This window comes from Numida meleagris, chromosome 1, assembly GCF_002078875.1.
Source record: "Numida meleagris isolate 19003 breed g44 Domestic line chromosome 1, NumMel1.0, whole genome shotgun sequence".
Lineage (NCBI taxonomy): Eukaryota > Metazoa > Chordata > Aves > Galliformes > Numididae > Numida > Numida meleagris.
Window position 1 is genome coordinate 178,362,565 of NC_034409.1, and position 19,835 is coordinate 178,382,399.

At 42.4% G+C, this 19,835-nt stretch overlaps 1 protein-coding gene across 4 annotated transcripts; it reads left to right on the forward strand.

Moving 5' to 3' along the window:
* SLC35F2 (solute carrier family 35 member F2) lies at positions 876-18,712 on the forward strand. 4 transcript variants are annotated; one of them, XM_021380400.1, is made up of 8 exons: positions 876-1,183; positions 6,514-6,689; positions 7,220-7,347; positions 12,404-12,623; positions 13,891-14,047; positions 14,841-14,893; positions 15,532-15,686; positions 18,346-18,712. In XM_021380400.1, exons 1-8 carry the CDS (start codon positions 891-893, stop codon positions 18,562-18,564), a joined length of 1,401 nt encoding a protein of 466 aa, XP_021236075.1. In that variant the 5' UTR covers positions 876-890; the 3' UTR covers positions 18,565-18,712. The 4 variants fall into 4 exon arrangements, with proteins under 4 accessions (XP_021236075.1, XP_021236087.1, XP_021236096.1 ...); XM_021380412.1 differs by having other exon boundaries at positions 12,464-12,623; XM_021380421.1 differs by lacking the exon at positions 13,891-14,047 and having other exon boundaries at positions 12,404-12,525.

The following is a 19,835-nucleotide window of genomic DNA, read 5'->3' on the forward strand; positions in this document are numbered from 1 at the left end:
CGAAGCAGGAGTGTCTTATGCAAAGTCACGTTTAGATGTCTCAGATATTTCTGCATTCGTGGCTGTGCTTGTCCACAAGCCATAAAACCTTCCTCATTATCACGGTGTTTATCACACTGTGAACTGAACTTAGTCCCAAAGACTAACAAATGTACCTGTGAGATACAGCCCGCCTGGGCCGAGTGATTCCAAGAGAAGAGCTTAACTGGAGACAAAAAGCAGCAGAGACTCCATTCCCACCTCTGGAGAATCAGCAGAAGTTGGCAGTTGTGTGAAAAATGCCACGAAAGGCAAAGAGAACAGCACCGTAGTTGCGGAGATCTGTTGTGACAACATACGCAATGTCTGGTACTTTTGCTTCAGCTTTGCAATCTTATTTTTATTCTAGATTATGGAAAATCGTGACCAGCGTTACCTGACTCATAACCATCACAGCATTTAAGCTAATCTTGACAGACTGATTTCTTGTGAGAGTCACAGCAGGATTTTTTTTCATTAATTTTTATTAGGAACTTTGGGTTTGACTCCGTCACCTGTGACGCAGCCAGAGTGTCATCAGAAGTGAGTCACTAAAATAACCTAGTGCAAAATGCCACCGGGTCCTCCAGGTGAGCTGAGCGCTTTTTGCCAAGATGTGGGTGATGGCAACAAGGGAAGGAAAAATCCTTAGGGGTGGCTCTCGTCACCGAAGATGGGGACTGAAGGCTTAGAGGAGCTCAAGGCAGTGCAGAAATCTGGGAAAAATCGAAGGGTGAAGACCTGGGGCTACTGCTGGGACCGAGGAAGGATGGGACTCGGGCCGCCCCACAGGAGCTCAGGCCAGGCCTCCCTCCCCGGCGCGGCCGGAGCTCGCTACGGCATCGAGCCACCGGGAGCTCCGGGGACGAGCCATGCCCCTCCCGGGGGCGGCCCCTCGGCGGGCACAAAGCTCCGCTGGCCGCGAGGCGGCGGCTCCTCCCTTCTTCCCTCGCGGCCGTGCCGGGTTGCTGCGGCGCTCGCTCCGTTCCCGCGCGGCGGGCGCAGGGCTGCAGCAGCGCCGCGCCATGGAGGCGGCCGGGGCCGCTGGGGCTGCCGCTGGGGCTGCCGCTCAGGATGCTGCTGAGGCCGAGGCGCCGCCGACCGGGGCCGCCGCAGCCGCTCCGCGCCGGCTGCTGGCGTTGCTGCGTGACAAGATGTGCACATGGTGAGTCCGCGGCCCGTACCTTCCACGTGGAGCCGGGCCGGCATCCGGGGGAAGCGGGCCCGGTAGCGCGGACGGGCTGCGCTGGGCTCGTGTCTGATGGATGGGCTGGGAGCCCTGGGCGGGGAGGTGAGCGCACGGGAGCGGGACCGGCGGGGCGGCTGCTGCCGGGAGGGCGGCCAGGGGACCCGGCAGTCGTGTGCGCGGAGCTACGGCGGGCGCCGAGTCAGCCAGTGATGTGCGCGGGTCGGCTGAACTGTGGCTGTAATCTCACGTATCCGCTCTTGCACCGTGATTTTTTTTTTTCTGGGTAATTCTGGCTTAATGTTATTTTTCTGTTTTCGTCTGTCAACATCGTGGCAGTGAATGAATTGGGAAAAGGGAAACAGGAGGGAAGAAGGTAACAGAACAAAATAGCTGGGAGTAAGTGTGGATTCTGGAAAGACGGAGTTCCCCTTCCTCTCGTCTCTGGAATCGGCTTAGGGCAGAGTCCCATTAATGTATATCACTCACCATGGCAGCACTGGTCAAGCACAGAAAAAGTGGGGGAAAGCAAGTGGAGCAGGCATCACACGTGTCTCTGCACTTGTCAGCGCTGCCTTACCGAGTGCAGACTGCTTTCTCCTGCCCCCAGCCCTTGGGAGCTGCCTTTCACTTACAAATTCAGTTTTCTTCTGAGGGAGGAAATAAATCTCAGTTTAAAAGGCTTTTTGGGGCTCAAGACCCGGTCTCGGGTATCCACTGCACCGGGCACCCCCAGCTAACAAGGAGGTGCTGGCTCCTGCCAGCATCATGATTAAAATCCAGAGTGTGCTGGCTGGGATGTGCAGGGATCTGTGCTGGTTGAGTACAGACCTATTCCAAAGGATGAAACCTGCCTTTCTTTTTCTGGTTACAAGTTTTTTGTTCCTCCTGCATTTCAAGAGTGCCCCAAAATGCAAGATGGAACTAGCAGGAACTGCTCAGTAATCTCACTGGTACTGGTGGTGTTGCCAGATGTTGCCAGAGGGCTCTATTGTTCGAGTCTGGATGCTGCTTCAAAGAAAGTAAAGAGCTCTGTCTTTTTTTTTTTTGCAAAGGCTTCTCTGTGCTACTGAACTGAGTTTTAATTTGTTTTTTTCTAGGTGGTTGGAGGCTCATCCACTTGAGATTTAAGGGCCAGAGTCCTACAAAGGTTTAATGCATATAGTAGACTAAATGGACTTTTTTTTTTTGAGTAAAGTACATAGAAAAACCCACATGAGGTATACTTTCTGGTTCTTGGAACAAAACAAGTTGTTTTTTGTTGCTGTTGTTGTTTTCCCCCTGTTGTTCCCTGCCTTTTACAAATTAATTGACCTCAGTTTCAAAGCATAACACTGAAACACTGAAAAGGTTAACACTGGAAAACCCTTTTTCTCCTCAGCTCATTGTAATGGAATGGCTTCATCCTGTACCTGTGTTTCCTGTACCAATTCACATGACAGTGTGAGGTTGTTCAAACAAAATTGTCTCTCTCCTTTCTGTTTTCCCTGTTTTCAGGAAGGGTTCAGTAGTTGAAGCTGAAATGCAAGTAAATGCTCTGTATGAGGTGTGTTGCCTGGCTTTACCTATTAGTGTTTAACTGGCAATGTCAATAAAATTTTTAATTTCTGAAAAGAGTGATATTTTTTTGTGGGGAAAAAAAATCACATTACAATTAACAGAGTTTATTAAAATAGTAAGCAATAAAACTGTTAGCAGCGGGCCTATTAGGGTTTCTTCAACTTTCTTATCTATGAACTTAATATGTTCTAATGTTCTGACGTGTTTTTCCTCTGCATTTCACCCGGAGCCACAGAGCACCAGCCTGGTGTTCTCATGATGCTGAGAGCTGTATGCTGAGTGGGCTGGAGCAGCACTGGCTCTGGAGCACGTTGTGGCAAATCTTCGCTTGTTCCAAAAATGTCTCGTAGCCTCTTATAGGAATAGTTGGTAGGATATATGGCCTGACAGTGTATAGGTTTGGTTTGGTGATCTTAGACTGTCTTGTCCAACCTAAATCAGCCTATGGTTCTAAAGGGAGAAGTGACAACTGAATAGCCACTTGCCAAGCAGTTAAAACAAACAAACAAACAAACAACACAAAAAAATAAAAATAAAAGAACCCAAACCAACCAAACAAGAAAACCCCAGCAAAACAAAAACAACCACCCAAAAAACTAACACAAAATCAAAAATTACTGCAACAGCAAGAAAGCCCACGCCACCAAAAAAAACCAAACTATAACTAAAAGGCTGTCTCAGACCACTTTGTGTCATCAAAGCCCAGAGTGATTTAGTCCTTACCAATGCATTAAAAAAGAAAAAAAGAAAAGCCAATTTCTGGCATGGAAGAGTTAATTATTAATAATATTAAAAAAAAAAAACAAACAAACCTGATGAATTATTAATAAGAATCACATTAATCAATAACCATATCTTGAAATGAATGGAAACGGATGTCTTGCACGTGTTTTTCTGATACGAAGTTGTCTTGCAAAATGTAACCAATGGGATTTAAATTTTACTCTAAAATTTGGCAGAGGACAAAGCACTTTGTGTAAGGGTGTTTCATTTAACTTGCTGTCTAGGTTTGGTGGGCACTGAACTAATACAGCACAAGGAAAGCACTTGAGCACACGTTCAGTGAGGGTAGCCTTACCGTGATGAACTGCTGCCTCGAGCGCTGGGAATGTGCTGTTGGCCTCTCGGTTTGAAGAAGCTCATTTTGGCACGAAAATCTGTGAGTTAAAATGGAGAAAAATAAAGAAGGGAGTGAGGCAGCGAGAGTGACCCTGCCTTGCCACAAGCCTTCAGTGCTGTAGAAGGGAATGGGGTAGGAATGCCTTGGCATACATTAACCACATAGTGCGTCAGCCACCAAGTGAACTGCTCTGCAGGTTCTGGGCCTGCTGCTCTTCCCGTTGTAACAACGGGAGAATGTAATTCCCTGGATGCTTTAAGCAGGAGAAGCTTAGTTATTAGTATAGCTGAGGGTCAGCTCAATTGAGAACCAGGCTGGTTTTGTTAACTGGTGGTTGAAACTGAACGATTGTTAGCAGATTTGTGTGGCAGCAGATTTACCTCTCACTGGAGCGTGATTGTTACACAGTGTGCCAAAATGCTGCGTATAGAGACCTCTGCTCTAGACAAGTGCAGATGTCTGGGAGACGCAAGGCTGACTCTTGCAGAGCCTGCGAGAGGGCTGACAAGCTCGCCTCACAGAGGGCTGTGTTGAACAGGCCCAGGCCGGCAGGGTGGTCCTGCCTGTGCTGCTGAAATCCCGTTTCCCATTGCTCCTGTTCACCGTGTTGCTTCCTCCTCTGTGTTGTAGCAAGGCTTCTGTCCTCTCATCACCTATGGGGTGGCAACAGGAGAGCTGGGAGCAGTGTTCAGCCTGCTGGAGGGAGGAGGGAAATCTCATCTTTGAAACTTTAGCTCGCCTGTGTTATGTTCTTCTGAATGGCGCCGGGTGGCCTGAATTCTTCAGGTGAATGTCAAAAAGACATTTCTGCATCAGTCGGAAGGAATGGACAGGATGGAAGCAAAATCTTTGCTCGTATGTTAACTGAGTGATACAGTCAGATCTTTGCCAGAATAAAAAGAAATCCAATGTAACAGAAGTGGGGCAGCTTCACAGATTTTTTTTGCTTTTTATTTCTTTTTTTTTAGCAATCGCTCCTTACGTATGTGTGCAGTACAGCAGTACGTACTGTTAATTCTGTGCTACAAAGTAGCCATGATAAAATTCCAGCTGAAACATGGTCTCTGCTTACTTCAGCACTGAAAGTGCTAAAAATGAGACTGTTTTTTCAAGCACTAGAAAGAGGCATTCACACAAGGCTCAGTAGAATCTTATAAGGTTGTCACAAGATAAATGAACACTTACGGTGTGGATGCGCACCATTACTGGGATGCTCAAGGCAAGCTGCAGCAAAATGTGGTGCTTGTCTCTCTTGGAAGTGAAGCACCACTGGACTTCAGGGTGATTTGCTGTCTCATCAAAGTTGACTTGGAAAGAAATGTGTTTAGCAGCATTTTTAGATTTTTTAAGAACTTTGAGATCAGGCTGAACTGAAAATGAATTTCATGCAGCTGAATTTCAATCTATGCAAGGAAGTTGTGTTGCTTCCAAAGGGAGGCATGGTTTGAGTTGGCATTGGCTCCTCAGAACACACCCTTCTTTTAGATGACATTGGCAGCTGGATTGCACTTCATAGCTGAATCACACTGTAGCTGGATTGCACATCATAGCTGGGCTACCTGGTAATTACTACATTCAAGTCACACACACTGGAAAAAAAAAACAAGCAGTATTACTTTCTGGTAGTGTGTCTGGAATTACTTGCTGTATGTTGTCAGTGGAGAGCTATGGGCACAGGATAGATGTAGAATCCTAATGAGGTGCTCTTTCCTTGCTCAATTACTCTGTAGCAACAAATGAGTATGTTGTGCAGCCAGATAAATTGTCATCGGTAGTCTTCAGAGTAAACAATTTAGATGTGAACAGACCCGCGCAGGCAGTGCAGCACGGAGGTGATCTTGCTGTACGTTATTTGTGAGTGTGCAGGCAGTGAGTAGGGTGGTAGGACTCTGCATAGCTTCGGTGGCAAGAAAAGGATATACAGCAAGCTTTGCGTGGCTCTCTGTCTAGGAACATCTAGGTTAGTCACTTTATATTAGATGAGGAATTACTACTAAAAGAGCGTGAGGTTTTCTTTTCCCCTAGCTGTGGATTGCACTTTGGAAGGCATAGTAAAAGCTAGCATGCTTCTTGGCACAAATCTGCTCTTAACTCCATCCTCAGCTGCACTAGAATGTAGCAAAATATAGCAGAAAAAATCCACAGTAATTACTGATGTTTTTGTATTTCCATAGCATTGCTCACCTTAGGGTCTCAACTCACTTTCAATGGCTCAAGTCTCTTCTGAGATAACAGTTGTGCCATACTTCACACTGCAGATTCCTGTTGACCAAAGCTGAGATGAGGCAGTGGAGGACAGGAGGTGCATGTCAAAATCTTTTGTGATGAGAATAGATCCTTCATTGGGCTGAACCTGCCCAGCTGAGTTGTGTGGAGATGCTTGCAGGTATATTGCAGTCTTCATTAGCTGGTTTGGACCAGCCTCACCAATGTTTGCTGGCTGTCATGTGGTCGAGACCTTCTGTGTAGACACAACGCTGCTTGCTGGTAAAATGGAAAAATATTGATAGGTGGTTAAAAAAAAATCAATCTACAAAATGGCTTTTTTCTTGTAAAATAATTAATTATTAAAAAAAAATAATTGGAATGTTTAATTCTAAGCTTACTTTGTTGTCTTTTATATTTACAGGCATATTTTGAAAACAATACTTCTGGGCCAGATCCTGTCCTTGTTTATCTGTGGGACTGCTGTTACAAGCCAGTACCTGGCAGAACAGTACCAAGTGAATACTCCAATGTTTCAAAGTTTTATCAACTATTCTTTGCTTCTTCTAGTTTATACAACAATGCTGGCATTTAGGACTGGTATGTAAAATATGGGGTGGGAGATTCTGCTTCCTTTTTTTTTTCTACAGTTTGAAACTAAAGAACTTACTCAATGCTTGGCCTAGTTTTTTTAAAGAACCTGCAGAAATTTCTGCCTTGCAGTAACGCATGGGAGTGAATTTCATGGGTTAAACGTGCACATAACTTGTTTTCACTTCATATTTGTTTTATATTATTCTTTTTGATTTCAAGTCCTGTGTCATATTAGGGGAAAATAAGCATTGCTGTAAAAATTATTCTTAGTGAGAGGCTGTTTAATATTCCTTAATTGTATTAATCTACTCTTTAAACATTCCTAATTTATGTGTGTATTTCTTTTGGAGCAATGTCTGTGCTTTTCCCCATTTATATGGTCTTCTCCCAGGCTTTATTTTGCTTTTGTTATGCCTTTCTTAAGCAGATGCAACCGAAATTCAACATCACAATATTACTTATACTTCTAAAAGGCAAGATTCCATGCAATATTTGATTTGAAAGAAACACATTGACTGCTGCTCCCTTCTTCACAGGTGGTGACAGTCTTCTTCAAATTCTGAAGCAGAGGTGGTGGAAGTATATTTTTTTGGGACTGGCTGATGTTGAGGCCAATTACATGATTGTAAAAGCCTACCAGTACACAACTCTCACGAGCGTACAGGTGAGGACTGCTATCTCTATTTTGAACTGGTGCTTTGATTGCAGTTTTGGACTCATTTCTGAAATGAGATTCATAGGACAGACATGGAAGCTATTTAAGCCTGAAAAAGCCTTTCAATATCTATTTTCTCTGCAGTACAGAGAAGAGCATCCTGCATCATGAGTAACATTTCCAGGAAGCAGAGAAAATTGGCTGATATTACCCAGTGCCAACTCTTGAGTTGAACTCTAATTATTTTGATAGAAAGCACTTCTAAGAGTTTGCTGACAGCCACTCAGGCTTTTTTTTTTTTTCATGACACAGAATAAAGATTAAGGACCAGAATATGCTGGCTCAGCTTGGGGACAGTCTGATGGGAGTGAGGTGGATCTGCCTAGATACAGTGGGAAGCTTGGCAAGATGTAACCCCACATGTGAGGACATATTGGAAGTCAGCTGGTGTTTCTGGTGGGGAGCCAGCACTATGGCTTTTGTCTGTGGCACTTCAGAACCCTCTCTATAAGAGATGGGAGGGAGGTCAGTATGCCAAAATATCAGTCAGCAGTCATGTACTTAGCAGTGCCAGTGCTCGGGACTTCGATGCTGCACTCAGACACATCTGTTGTGAAAGAGCAGCAGGACTGTGGCAGCAGTTTTTGCCACTCTCCACAGACATGAACTGTTTCTGCCAGGACAAGGGAGGGGACAGTGCAGAAGCAAGAGTGGAAGGTGACGGGGCTGTGCTAGCCTATGTCTGCTCTTAACAATGGTGGACCTGTGGCTCGGGTCCTGGCCCATTTACCTAAATAAAGGCATAATGTGTCAGACAGAATTTGCTGTTAGTTGAAAAGGAGTGTGTTGGCATCGCTGTTCTTGAGTCAAAGTAACAAGGGTTAATATTTAAAAGAAGTACCTATAAAGCAATAAACACCTGTGGTATAGGCTCTGTTAGAGAGCTGTAGTTGTATTTTCTTGAGCTGTTAAAGGAACAGTAATGTTCCTTATGGGTTATTCTTGTCTCATTGCCTCTTCATAATTATGTATTATGGCTCATTAAGTCTTTAATTTACTTACAAATCATGCCTCAGAAACTACAGACTTAAGAATTACGTGTTTCAGGCCCAAGATCAAGCTAAGCTGATAATTCAGACACTGTTTGATCATACACTTTACAGCTGAAAAAGCCAGGACTTTGATCCTTCTCAGAAGAAGTAAAGCCGTTCCCACGATATCTTTCATAGACAGTAAGAAAGAATAGGTACAGTGGGTTATCGAGTCCAATTGCCAGATTCAAACATTTACTAGATGCGCATGTGATAACCTCCAGACTGGTGCTTCAAGTGCTAGTTCAGTGATTGTGAATTTGCTGTAACTACCAGCTGCAGTCAGGTTTCTTGCATGTTTTCTGAAGTTACCATGTTCTCATCAATGTCAGAAATGAGATTCAAGACAAAAAAGCCTGTGGTTTGCTCTCATACAAGGCATTTGCTGTCTGTCAGCAGCCAGCAGTTCTGCAGTTACATTAGAATCTGTGGTTCAGAGCCTCTGGCTTAGGAGTGGCTGTAAGTGGAAGCCCGGGGGTGTAAGAGCAAAGCAGGAGTATACAAGACCTTCCTGAATACAGCTTAATTACTATAAAAATTCTGGCTGGCTGAAGCTTCCCCTCAGCTCTATCTTTTTGTTCGAAGATAGGTTTCCTCTCAGCAAGGGACTTCCATGTATTTTCACACAAACACAGGAAAAAAAAATACAAACCCACTTGGTTTTCCTTTAGTTATGAAACGCTAGCATTGTAGGGAGGGGTTTGGGAGATTTCTAGAGATAATATCAGGATGGCAACTCTCCTTTCTCTGTAAATACAGAAAAAGACTTTGGTGCACAGCTGGAACTCCTGCTGGGCTGTGGCTGAGACTTCCTCAGTGTTGGTGTGCTCCAGGCTGGTGGGAGGATGTGGCTGTATTGCTGTCTGACCACGTATTTCATAGCAAAACACAAGCGGGGCAGCTATGGTTTCACGTTGTCAAACAGTTATTAGGCACAACTAGCATTTTCTCTGTTGATAATTCAGGTGGAGAAATTTTATAGGCGGAATATCAGTTTGTGGAAGGGTATGAACCTCAACAGGAGAAAGCACAGTCTGAGCGCTTGGCGTTTAGCAGGAACCTGCCTGTTGGGAACCATGTGGGGAGGTGTGCTGGGTGAGCTGCTGAGCTTTGGTGCTCTCAGAGCTGCCTGGAGCCAGCAGTTGTAACAAACCAATGACCTCTTGCAGTCCATGATAATTGATTAACCGTGTATTAAAACATCTTTTAATGATTTACTCACTCTACCCTTAAAACCTTACTATAAGCAGTGTGGCCGAAGCCTGGCTTGGGTCAAAACACTCATAAATCAAATCAACATGTTATCAGTTTTTTTTCCTCCTGTGTAAAAATACAAGCTAGAATTGAGTAAGGTGAGTTTGCTGAGGCTTTACTGACAGTAGTAATCAGTACCACAGTACTGCCATAAATGTCACAAAGCCTGAATAAATAAACTTTATTCTTTTAAACAGTTCCATCGACATATTTCATTGTGATGTTGCTACTGCTTTGTACCTCTTTGATCTTGATCCTCTGCAGAAGAGAGCATTTTCCACCAAAGAGCTTTGTAATGTGGTAGATGAAAGGAAGGTGAGATCCAGTAGTTGGAAATCAGATTTTTTTTTCTGTAACTGAGTGTAATTGCCTCCTGAAACAGATTGCCAGAGTGTGTTCTTCATCATTTGGTGACTGTGTGTCTTGACTGCAAGTCCACTAACCTGGATGCTGTAGCTCTACAGCATGTTATTGGTCTGGTTGCAGCAATTTCTGGTGTTACCAGAAGAGGTCATGGCTGATTATCTACTTCTTCCTTACATCCAAATTACCTTTTTTTCCCAAAGGTTTTGGTTATGTTCTCTGTTTGGGTTGGAGAACTGCTTGGAAGTTAGAAAGCTGCATGGTAACGTCTCAATAAACGGGGAAGCTAAAGCTTCCATATTAACAGAAGAGATGTCTGCTCTTGGGGAGATGTGTGTGTAAACATTTTTTTTAATTAGTATTTTTGCAGTATTTCTTCTCATCAGAGAAATCTTTGTTTAAGACTCTGTGCTTTCAAATACATTTCTGTGTTCAGAATTGATTCAGAGCAGAAGTGGAAAATCTTAAGTTATGAGAGCTGAACCATACGTGTTGGTGAAACAGATAAATGATTCTTCTTGATACTTTTCAAACAAGTCAAATTAGGAGGAAGTACCAGAAGGTTGTAGGGCTTTTTTTTCTTGTTGATAAGTTTGTTTCTTTTGTTTTGTTTTTTGAGCCCAGACAGAAGTGAGATAGAGAAAAGGGCAGAAGCTCACAGCATATTACTTTTTCAATAGAGCAAAGTTGTATTGAAATACATGATATGATGTATTACAACTTGTGTGATTCTAACGTCTGCTAATACAGCCTGGGCAAGTGCCTGTTCCTTTATGCAGACCTCTCAAGCTGGACAAGCTGGAGACAATCCAAAGAACAGAGGCAAATAGGTGGAAGGATTAGGGAGCACCATTAGGGTTTAATCTGTAACAACCTCTTTAATGCTGTGCTGGTAAGGCTTTAATATTTGTAGCTATGAATGTTCAAACTTGCAAAGCTTTATTGAGTCTGTCTTGTTAAAATCCTTTTGGGCAATGACTGAACTAATGAATACAAGACCGTGGTGATAGGTAGAAGCTGGCAAAAGCTGACCATGGAAGGACTGCTGGCTCTTGTCCTGATCTGTAATGGTTCTGCCATGGTCCTAGTGACCTGGACCACATACTTGGTACTGATTTTAGGAGGCCAGGTTTTAAGGGCTTAAGACTAGTTTGTGAGCAGACTTTGGAAGGCTAACTGCGTGTTCTGCTGTAAATTGATCCCTAATGTATGGCACTCAGCTCAACTGAGGCAGATCAGAAAATCCATTTCATTTTTCCATAGTCAAATTAGGGAACAATGTCTATTTTGTTGTATTAAATATTGAACCAATCATGATTAGCTGAATGTTCTTGATATTATTTGGTTATTCTAGAACATTATGTCCATTTAATGCTGCTACTCAATTTTTCTGCATTAAGTATACAGCTAACTCTTGTTTCTTTCTTTTTTTTTCCACTGCAACAAGGGAGAAATGGGTATAGCATGAGTGAGGCAAAGGTGTATAAGATTTTGGGAACACACAGGGAGGGAGTAATGAAGAAAGGAAACAGAAGTGAGTGTCATTGTTTGCAGTGGAGTGCAGACATCCTTGAACTTAAAATCTGCTCAGGGCAATGTCTGCAAACACATCTGAAATACATCTATACTCCTGCTCTCATGCATCTTTGCTGCTGTGGCATGGATGAATCACACAATTACCTTTTTCTGACTCAGAGTCAGCTTTAGCATAGTGGACTGAAAAAGCATTGGTGAATTGTGCATAATTTTAGGAAGCTAGAAGACTGGGAAGGTGACTTAAGAAAGCTGTTTTTCTCATCTTGTTTTCCTTTCACCAAATTTGCACATGGTTTCCAGCACATTACCAGTGCTTTTCAGTAGGATCCACTTGAAGATAAAATAAAAAATAAAAAACCTGCATATTTTTGCCTTATTTGCCGTGATGTAACGTTAGATCATCTGTATCCTTTCGCACTTTTGGATTTAAACACTGTGTAAATGTACCCCCAAACTTTAATTACAGATTTGAGGAGGAGTGAAAGATGGGCTAGACAAAACCTGGGGGGGGGGGAAAAGAAGTGTCAGTGAACAACCTCCTTGTATCAGTGTCATGGAAAGAGACGTGGCTTCAGTGCGATACCCTAACACTAATTTATGAAGCTGCAGGGATTGATTGGATCACTGGAAGAGTTTCCAGATTAGCGAGTTTCTTCCAGGAGGCAGTGCCCCACCTTTCCCTCCTCACTTCCAAAATGCATTTTATGGTAAAATGTGGATGTGATCCCTCCTGCATTCAAATGAATCCACGAGGGTTGTTTTATGTCTTTCAGTAGCATCTGGTTGTGATGGAAAATAAAAGCCTGAGCGTTTGCTTTCAGGATAGCGAAATCCAGATTGGAAGTGGCCTTCTACTCAAAGTCATTTCTCTGTGTACACAGCTACTGGATTGTTTTGGGATTCCTGTGCTGATGGCTTTGTCCTGGTTCATTCTCCGTGCAAGGTACCGACTGATCCATTTCATCGCGGTTGCTGTCTGCTTGCTGGGTGTCGGAACAATGGTGGGTGCTGACATTTTGGCAGGGAGGCAGGACAGTGAAGGTAAGGAATTCTGTATCACATAGGGAAAAATGGGGTCGTGGCTTCCACAGTGGTCTAACTTGCAGAGGAGGAAGAGAAGCAAATGCAGGGGGAATGGGTTTAGCTTTATTTTATAAAAAGAAGGGAAGACACACTGCTATTTGTATTTCTTTTCCAGGAAGATAGTGGCTGAGGAGATACTAGTTAATGTGGAGCTGTGAAATTTTGTTTGCTTGTAGATGGGGGTTAAAAGGGAAACACTGGTGTTAAATTTCGTTGCTGTTGATCAGACCTGCAGGCCTTATTCTTGCAAGCTTGTTCATTTCACACGTGAGATGGTCTGAGAAAAGATGCCTCCTCTTCCTACAGACCTTATCTTAATTGCACCCTGTCAGCCTATGAGCGGACTTTTCTGATGTGCAGTTTTCTATGTGCGCAAATAGCAGGACAGGAAAGTATCATTACCATCATCAGGCAGTGTAAGGCTAAGCCTTTTTAGCATTATTCTGGGGCCTCTGCTTTAGGTAAGGTAGAAAGACAAATTCAGGTTAAGCTTTAATTTTGTGACACAAATATCTTGGCCCTAGGGGAGAAAAATGCTCTTACTCTGCAGGACACCTGAGCACTACCCAGTGACTTTCATGTCGTTACTGTTCCTTACCCTCATACTGCAGATGTATCTTTGCAGTGATTGCCAGCTGGCTTAGGGAAGGAAGTTAGAAATCAATTCAAGGTTTTAAACAACAGCAGTTGTCTTGCAGAATAGCTGATGCGTGATGGCATTTATTGATGATCGCTGTATTACAGGGAGTCCCACTTGCACAGTACACACACATCACAACATGACACGTGCTACCACCCATCTAGAGTGCCTGCTTTAGATCTGCCATAAACCTGAAACTCAGTCCAGGTCCCACTCAGATGAACAGATGCATTTTTGCCTTCTGGCAAAATCAGGGGGATAGTCAGAAAAGCGTAGAGCATCTCTAACCTAGACTTTTCTCCAGTTCTTCTGCTTAATGTTGGCAGAAGCAGAATTGGCCTACATTGTACAGAAGTGGCTTGGTCAGGATATGATGTGTCAAGCTCAGCTCCTTCATGACTGTGCCAGAGGTGCGAGCAGTTAGCAGGGTCAGCCAGCAACCTGCTTGCACATAGGCATTTCCTTTCCCCCTACTTGCTAATAAAATAGATACTAGAGATACATTTGCTTGTCTATTTAAGGAAAGTTGTTTTTAAAAAAGTGTTTGCAGCATTGCCCTTATTGTGGATTAATATTTCTGTACAGGAAGTGACGTGGTGATTGGAGATGTCTTAGTTCTTCTGGGTGCTTCTTTGTATGCCATATCTAATATGAGTGAGGAATACATTGTGAAAAATCTGAGCAGAGTCGAGTTTCTAGGAATGGTGGGCTTGTTTGGGACTATTATCAGCGGTCTACAGCTGTAAGGATCTAATATTTATTTTAAAACTAATTAAGACTATTCTACAGATGATTGCTTGTCTTCAATGAAATGATGTTGTTAAATTAATTCTTTGTTGCCTGTCCATTTGGCCTACATGGGACTCCTTCTATATGAATTTTATTTTTGTTGCTGATCAGCATTCATTTTATATCCTTTTTGTTTGTACTGCTGTTATTACAGCAATTCTAAAGCTCAACTTCTGCAACTGAATACATACGATACTTGGCTTTATTTTCAATTTTGTTGACCTTCATGAGGACATGTAGTACACTGAGGACTGCTTGCAGGAATGTATTTCTTAATGGCTTTTCTCTGTGGAAAGGTTTAGGAGGTAATCGTTAGAGGTCTTCTGTATTAAACTTCAGTTTAAAATGAAGCCATGCATACACTTACAAGTAACCATAATAGACCACATGCACTTAAGCCGAACTAATGAATTTTATGTTCTTCATTTCTCATCATTATAGTTAATGATTTCCTCAAATGGTATATAAAATAAAAGTAAATCTCTGAAGGATGAAAAAGCCTGGGAAGAAGGCATAAGAATTAAATAAAAGTGCTCTTGTCTTTCAGGCACTTTAGTTTTCAAGTCTTTTTTCAGGCTTGTTAGATGCTGGAGTTAGTGGCATTCAATAACATTTCAAACATAAATTAAGGGATTGCAAATCAAAATGTTTCTTGTATATTCTGCTCATTGACTTCTCTACTTGAACTCAAGAAGGTGTGTTTCTTTCTTTCTTTTTTACTTGTTATTTCTTTTCTCTAATTCTAGAGCCATTGTGGAACATAGGGATATAATGAAAATTCAATGGAACTGGAAAATTGGTATGTGTATGGCAAAATGACGTGTATTTCAGAACACTGAAAAAATGATAATCATTTAGATTTGACATGCTGGGGTTTTCATTTTCTTTCTCTGGATGTTAAACACCATTCCTATTATACTGTCACAAATTTATTTTCTGTAAACTTTGAAGTGCTCAGCAAAGACACAAGATGTGCAGGGTTGAACATTAAAATTTGAGTTCAGATTTTGCATTTTCCACATGAAGGTCCAGCTTGTTTAATCACAAACACGTTTGGCATTGGAACATCGCAAGAACATTTTTCTGTTGTCCTTCCTACACGAAATACTGGGAGAATTGGTTTTGTGACACATTTTGATTTCAACAGAACTGTACGTTATTAGGAAATGTGACTCTAAATGTCTTCAGTCAGTTGTCGTGTTAACGAGGGAAGAACAAGAGCAATCTTGCATAGATACAGTCATTTTTGCAATACTGGGCAGTCTTGGAAAAGATGTATTTTTGCTGTGTTTTGCTTAAATTAACATTTCCATATATTTTAGCAGACCTTATCCTGAAAGATAAACATGCAGAGTTTTGAAACATCTGAAGAATACGAGTTGTTCTTTAAGATCATTATTCTCTGCCTTAGGAGTAAACTGTCATTATGTTTTTCAGCATTACTGTTCATAGTATTTGCCCTGTGTATGTTTGGGCTGTACAGCTTCATGCCAGTAGTGATTAAAGTTACAAGTGCAACCTCGGTCAACTTGGGCATTCTGACTGCAGACCTCTACAGTCTTTTCTTTGGACTATTCTTGTTTTACTATAAGGTAAGTAATTTCTCTCACTAAGGTTTATGTTAAGTTTTTACTCCAAAAATATGGAGAAAGCATTTTATGAGCCCTTGAACAATTGTTTGCACTTGCAAATTTCTGTAGCTCCTATCAGTCGTCATTGGCAGGTGTCAGTCAGGACTCATAGTTAATTACCTAGCATTGCACCATTAGGCAGTTAAGTGATTTTTAGAAACAATTTCACGCTTCATGGGATATGTATTCATTGAGAGGTAGTAATAATTTCCCAAGGTAAATGGTAGAGTTCTTGCCGTACTCCCTGTGCAGAGCTCTGTGGTAGATTTGGTTCATCTCTCCAAGCATCCAAAGAAAGGGTTTGAATCTGACTGTTCTGAAAGAGCAGCAGTTTGACTTGATTTCCAAAAATCAGTATTTTCTTTTAAAAATATAATGTGTTCATTACAAACATAGCAAGGATAAGACCCAAGCTCTCAGTACTGCTGAGGAGTGACTAAAGGAACTGAAAACAAGAAAAAAAAGTAGATAAATATATTATTCTGATTTGTGTCCGAAAGGCAATTGCTTCTACTGCTCTCTGAAATACTTTTTGTAGTGCCTATTCAAGCTTGATGACAGTACTGAAAACATTTCATCCCACCCAATACCTTCCATCCAGAATCACTTGTGGGAACATAGCAAATTACAGTGATTGGAGTAATCAAATCAGTCACTTAGTGACTGGAGGGGCTTAACAAGAAGCCTGTGAACTTTGCTTAAGATACTTAATTTGTATGTGGTTACTTTCTCTTCAGCATTACGGAGGACCAGTTTTGGAACAGTAGGACCTACTGACAGCTAGATTTTAATTTTCAGGAGACTATTAGCTCAGCTTTCCTCCTTGTTTTGGGTTCCAAACGTTACTCCAAACTGCTCAAAACTACAGAGCATCCATTACAGATGAGTGTAAAAAATGAACTGTACTTTCATGTTAAGAATTAAAAATATTCTTTCTAAGTCACTTCCAAAATGTATTTTGGAAAATATGAACTTGCACCTGTGTTTAGAAACAATGAAGTAGCCAAAAAAGGGAGCAATAATAATGCCACAACCCTCAAGAGATGTTAAATAAGGTCTCCAAACATTTTTGTTGAATAAACTCCTTTACAAAGAGTATACTGAAAATACAGACACTAGATGGAGTTACAGTCCCCTGTAACACTGCAAGTATTCTTTTGGCTTGGTATTGAACAAAGGGATATAACCTGCATGGTCTAAAGTAGGAATCTGCTCAAGGATGGCTTAATTCTCGACAGTGTCTGGAATCGTCAGCATCAGGTGCAGCCACTACTTTGTGTGCACTGTGAAAGGGGTCTGGCAGTGACTGTGACTTTCCCACGACAAGCATAAGGTGATATTCAGTCTCATCCTTAGCCTGTACCCTGGAAAAGCTCGGCAGGTGCTGTGACAGAGACCCAAGGAGAGAGGGAAGATATCACAAGGCCAGGGTGCTTCAGCTTGCTTTTCCTTTTGTGCGGTGATTTCTGGGGATTCGCGAGCCAAGTGATTACCAGCTAGGAGTTGGAGTGACTTAATTGTGGTTCCCTCAGTCTCTTTTGGATCAGTCTACTGCCATTTCAGCTCCATTCACTTCATCCAGCTTTGCTGCTTGACAAACTATAACATATTTTTCAAGGAAACCTTAGGAAGCTGACGAGATTTGGGTACATTTCGGAATTTGTCAGGCTGTGTTGAAAATATAAAATGTTGCAACCTACTGTAGGGAACTTGCTTTAGCAGGGAGTTGGACTAGATGATCTCCAGAGGTCCCTTCCAACCCCTACAGCTCTCTAGTTCTCTGAAGATGCACTATGTCCATCATTTTACTTCTTAATCTGTGGTTTGGCAACAGCAGTGCAGAAGATTTGAACAAACTTGATGAAAAAGTGTTCTTGGCTGTGTATAACTTGAGCACTTTGTATTATTGAATCTGATGTTATGAAGTAAGCATTTATTTTCCTTTCAAGATGGATGAATCTTGGCAGTTGTTAGACTTTCAACAGGCAAGTGAGTGATTGTGAATCAAATGCCTGATGTACCTCAGCAGTTCGTGTCCTTACCTCACACACTAACTCCTCACTTTCAGTGACGGGCACAGACACCCACCTTGCAAAAGGTGCCACGGTCTTCCTCTCTTCAAGGGCTTGCTGGGTGTAGGGAGCAAACCAGTTTTGGTTCCACTTACTTGGCCCTGTAGATGGTTGAGTTGTGCAGAGAACCAGCTGCTTTGGTGACTTCCTATAGGAGGGAGAGGTTCACTTCTTACCAGGAGGTAAAATATTTGTGATGAAACAAAATTCTCTGAGGGGAGCAGTGTTCTAGCCTTCACATGTATAAAAGCTTCCCTTAGGTATATAGTATAAATGGCACAGCTAGTGCCATTTATTCTATCTGTTGAGATTCATAGATACTCCCTGCCCAACAGTGTTGAGGAGAAGGTGCAGAGGAAAACAGCAGCTTGAGTCTATTGGAAAATGGGGTTGGTGAATTTTGATTTCCAGACTTGAGTATAGAGTGTGGTGATCATGCTTATTAAAATATATTTAAGAGAAAGGGGAGATTTTGCCTTCTTAGAAGAAGGCAGCATTTGCACCTTTCTGCATGAGACAAGACTTAACGCATCTTTTTCCTCTGCCAGTTTTCAGGTCTTTATATCCTGTCCTTTGTCATCATCATGGTGGGCTTCATCCTGTATTGCTCCACTCCAACTCACACTGCAGAGCCCACCACCGTGCCGCAGCCATGCAGCGCTGGCTTGGACAATGCTGCACTGAAGCTTGATGAAAACGACAGTGCAACGCCAGCTGTAACCGTACAGTTCATGAGCGGAGAATCCGTGGTGGTCAGCACTGACTGAAAAATGGCAGCATTTCAAAACAGACCTTTCATTTCATTGCCAGAATTTCCTTCAAATATTAATCTGGAGAACTGTTCTACTGCCAGGGCATATGTTGTACTGGGCTGTTTTTAATGCACTGAATAAACTTTTAAGGCCAGATCCTCAATCAGTGAAACCTTATTGATTTTCCCCTGCAGAAAATCTGGCCCTTCAAAGAAGACAGAGTAGTATTTATGTGGAGTCTCTACAAGGTGAGAGACTGTTATTTTTAAATGCTTAATTAGCTTAACAGCAAATGCTTCGGGAGAAAAGCTAAGCCAAAGAAAGCTCTCAGGTCGCTAACTGGAGTAGATACGCTTTATTTTACATTAGGGACCTAAATCTGCAAGGTGCTGTCTGAGGGCTGCATGGTTCCCACATCTCAGTGCCAGGAACCCTCAGTGTCTTGCAAGAGCCACTCATGGGATCCAGCGCTGCAAGACATTACGTGCGCACACCTTCCACATGCTGATGGACCTCATTTGCCCACTGGAGGCATTTTCTTCTTACATTCCAGCTAAACGTTTGTCTCTTCATATTGCTGCATTCTTCGTTGCAGCTGGGGCTGCTGCAGAGAACAAGTATTTTCTTTTCTATTTTATTTGTAAGGGCAGCTTGAGTATGCATGTTTATAATCTTTTTCTCTCAGTAGCTTGCTGTTTGGTGCGCTCCCACTAGGTGGAGACAAAGTCAGTACTCTGTTCCATAAGAACTGATTTTATTTCTTCTGAATGAGACAGCAAAAGAATCATAATCATAGAATCATAGAATGGCCTGGGTCGAGTTTCAACCCCCCTGCTGAGTGCAGGGTTGCCAACCACTAGACCAGGCTGCCCAGAGCCACATCCAACCTGGCCTTGAATGCCTCCAGGGACGGGGCATCCACAACCTCCTTGGGCAACCTGTTGCAGTGTGTCACCACCCTTCGAGTGAAAAACTTCCTCCTAATATCTAACCTAAATCTCGCTTGTCTTAGAGGAGTTTGAACTGAAAGTTCAAAGAAGTTTGAACTGACGTTCACTTCTCCGTGAAGTTCTCTGAAATGGGACACATTTCTGCAGAAATATTTGAATAAAAGTGGCATTTCATAAAACAATTTAAGGCCTTAGCCAATCCTTATTGCAATATTAATGATACAATCTTCAAAAGGTTATGTGCTATCAGGAGATTCACTGGTAGTTTCCCTCCCTCTCTTTATATTTTCAGTAAAATGATTAAAATACTCAAAGCTGCAATTTTAACATCAGTAA

What these genes read in the sequence shown, in the direction of transcription:
- SLC35F2 (XM_021380400.1), top strand. Translation starts at nt 891, where the DNA reads ATGCCCCTCCCGGGGGCGGCCCCTCGGCGGGCACAAAGCTCCGCTGGC. An exon ending in AATGCTGGCATTTAGGACTG is followed by an intron (nt 6,690 to 7,219) that starts GTATGTAAAATA and finishes CCTTCTTCACAG; the next exon opens with GTGGTGACAGTCTTCTTCAA. An exon ending in ATTATCAGCGGTCTACAGCT is followed by an intron (nt 14,048 to 14,840) that starts GTAAGGATCTAA and finishes CTCTAATTCTAG; the next exon opens with AGCCATTGTGGAACATAGGG.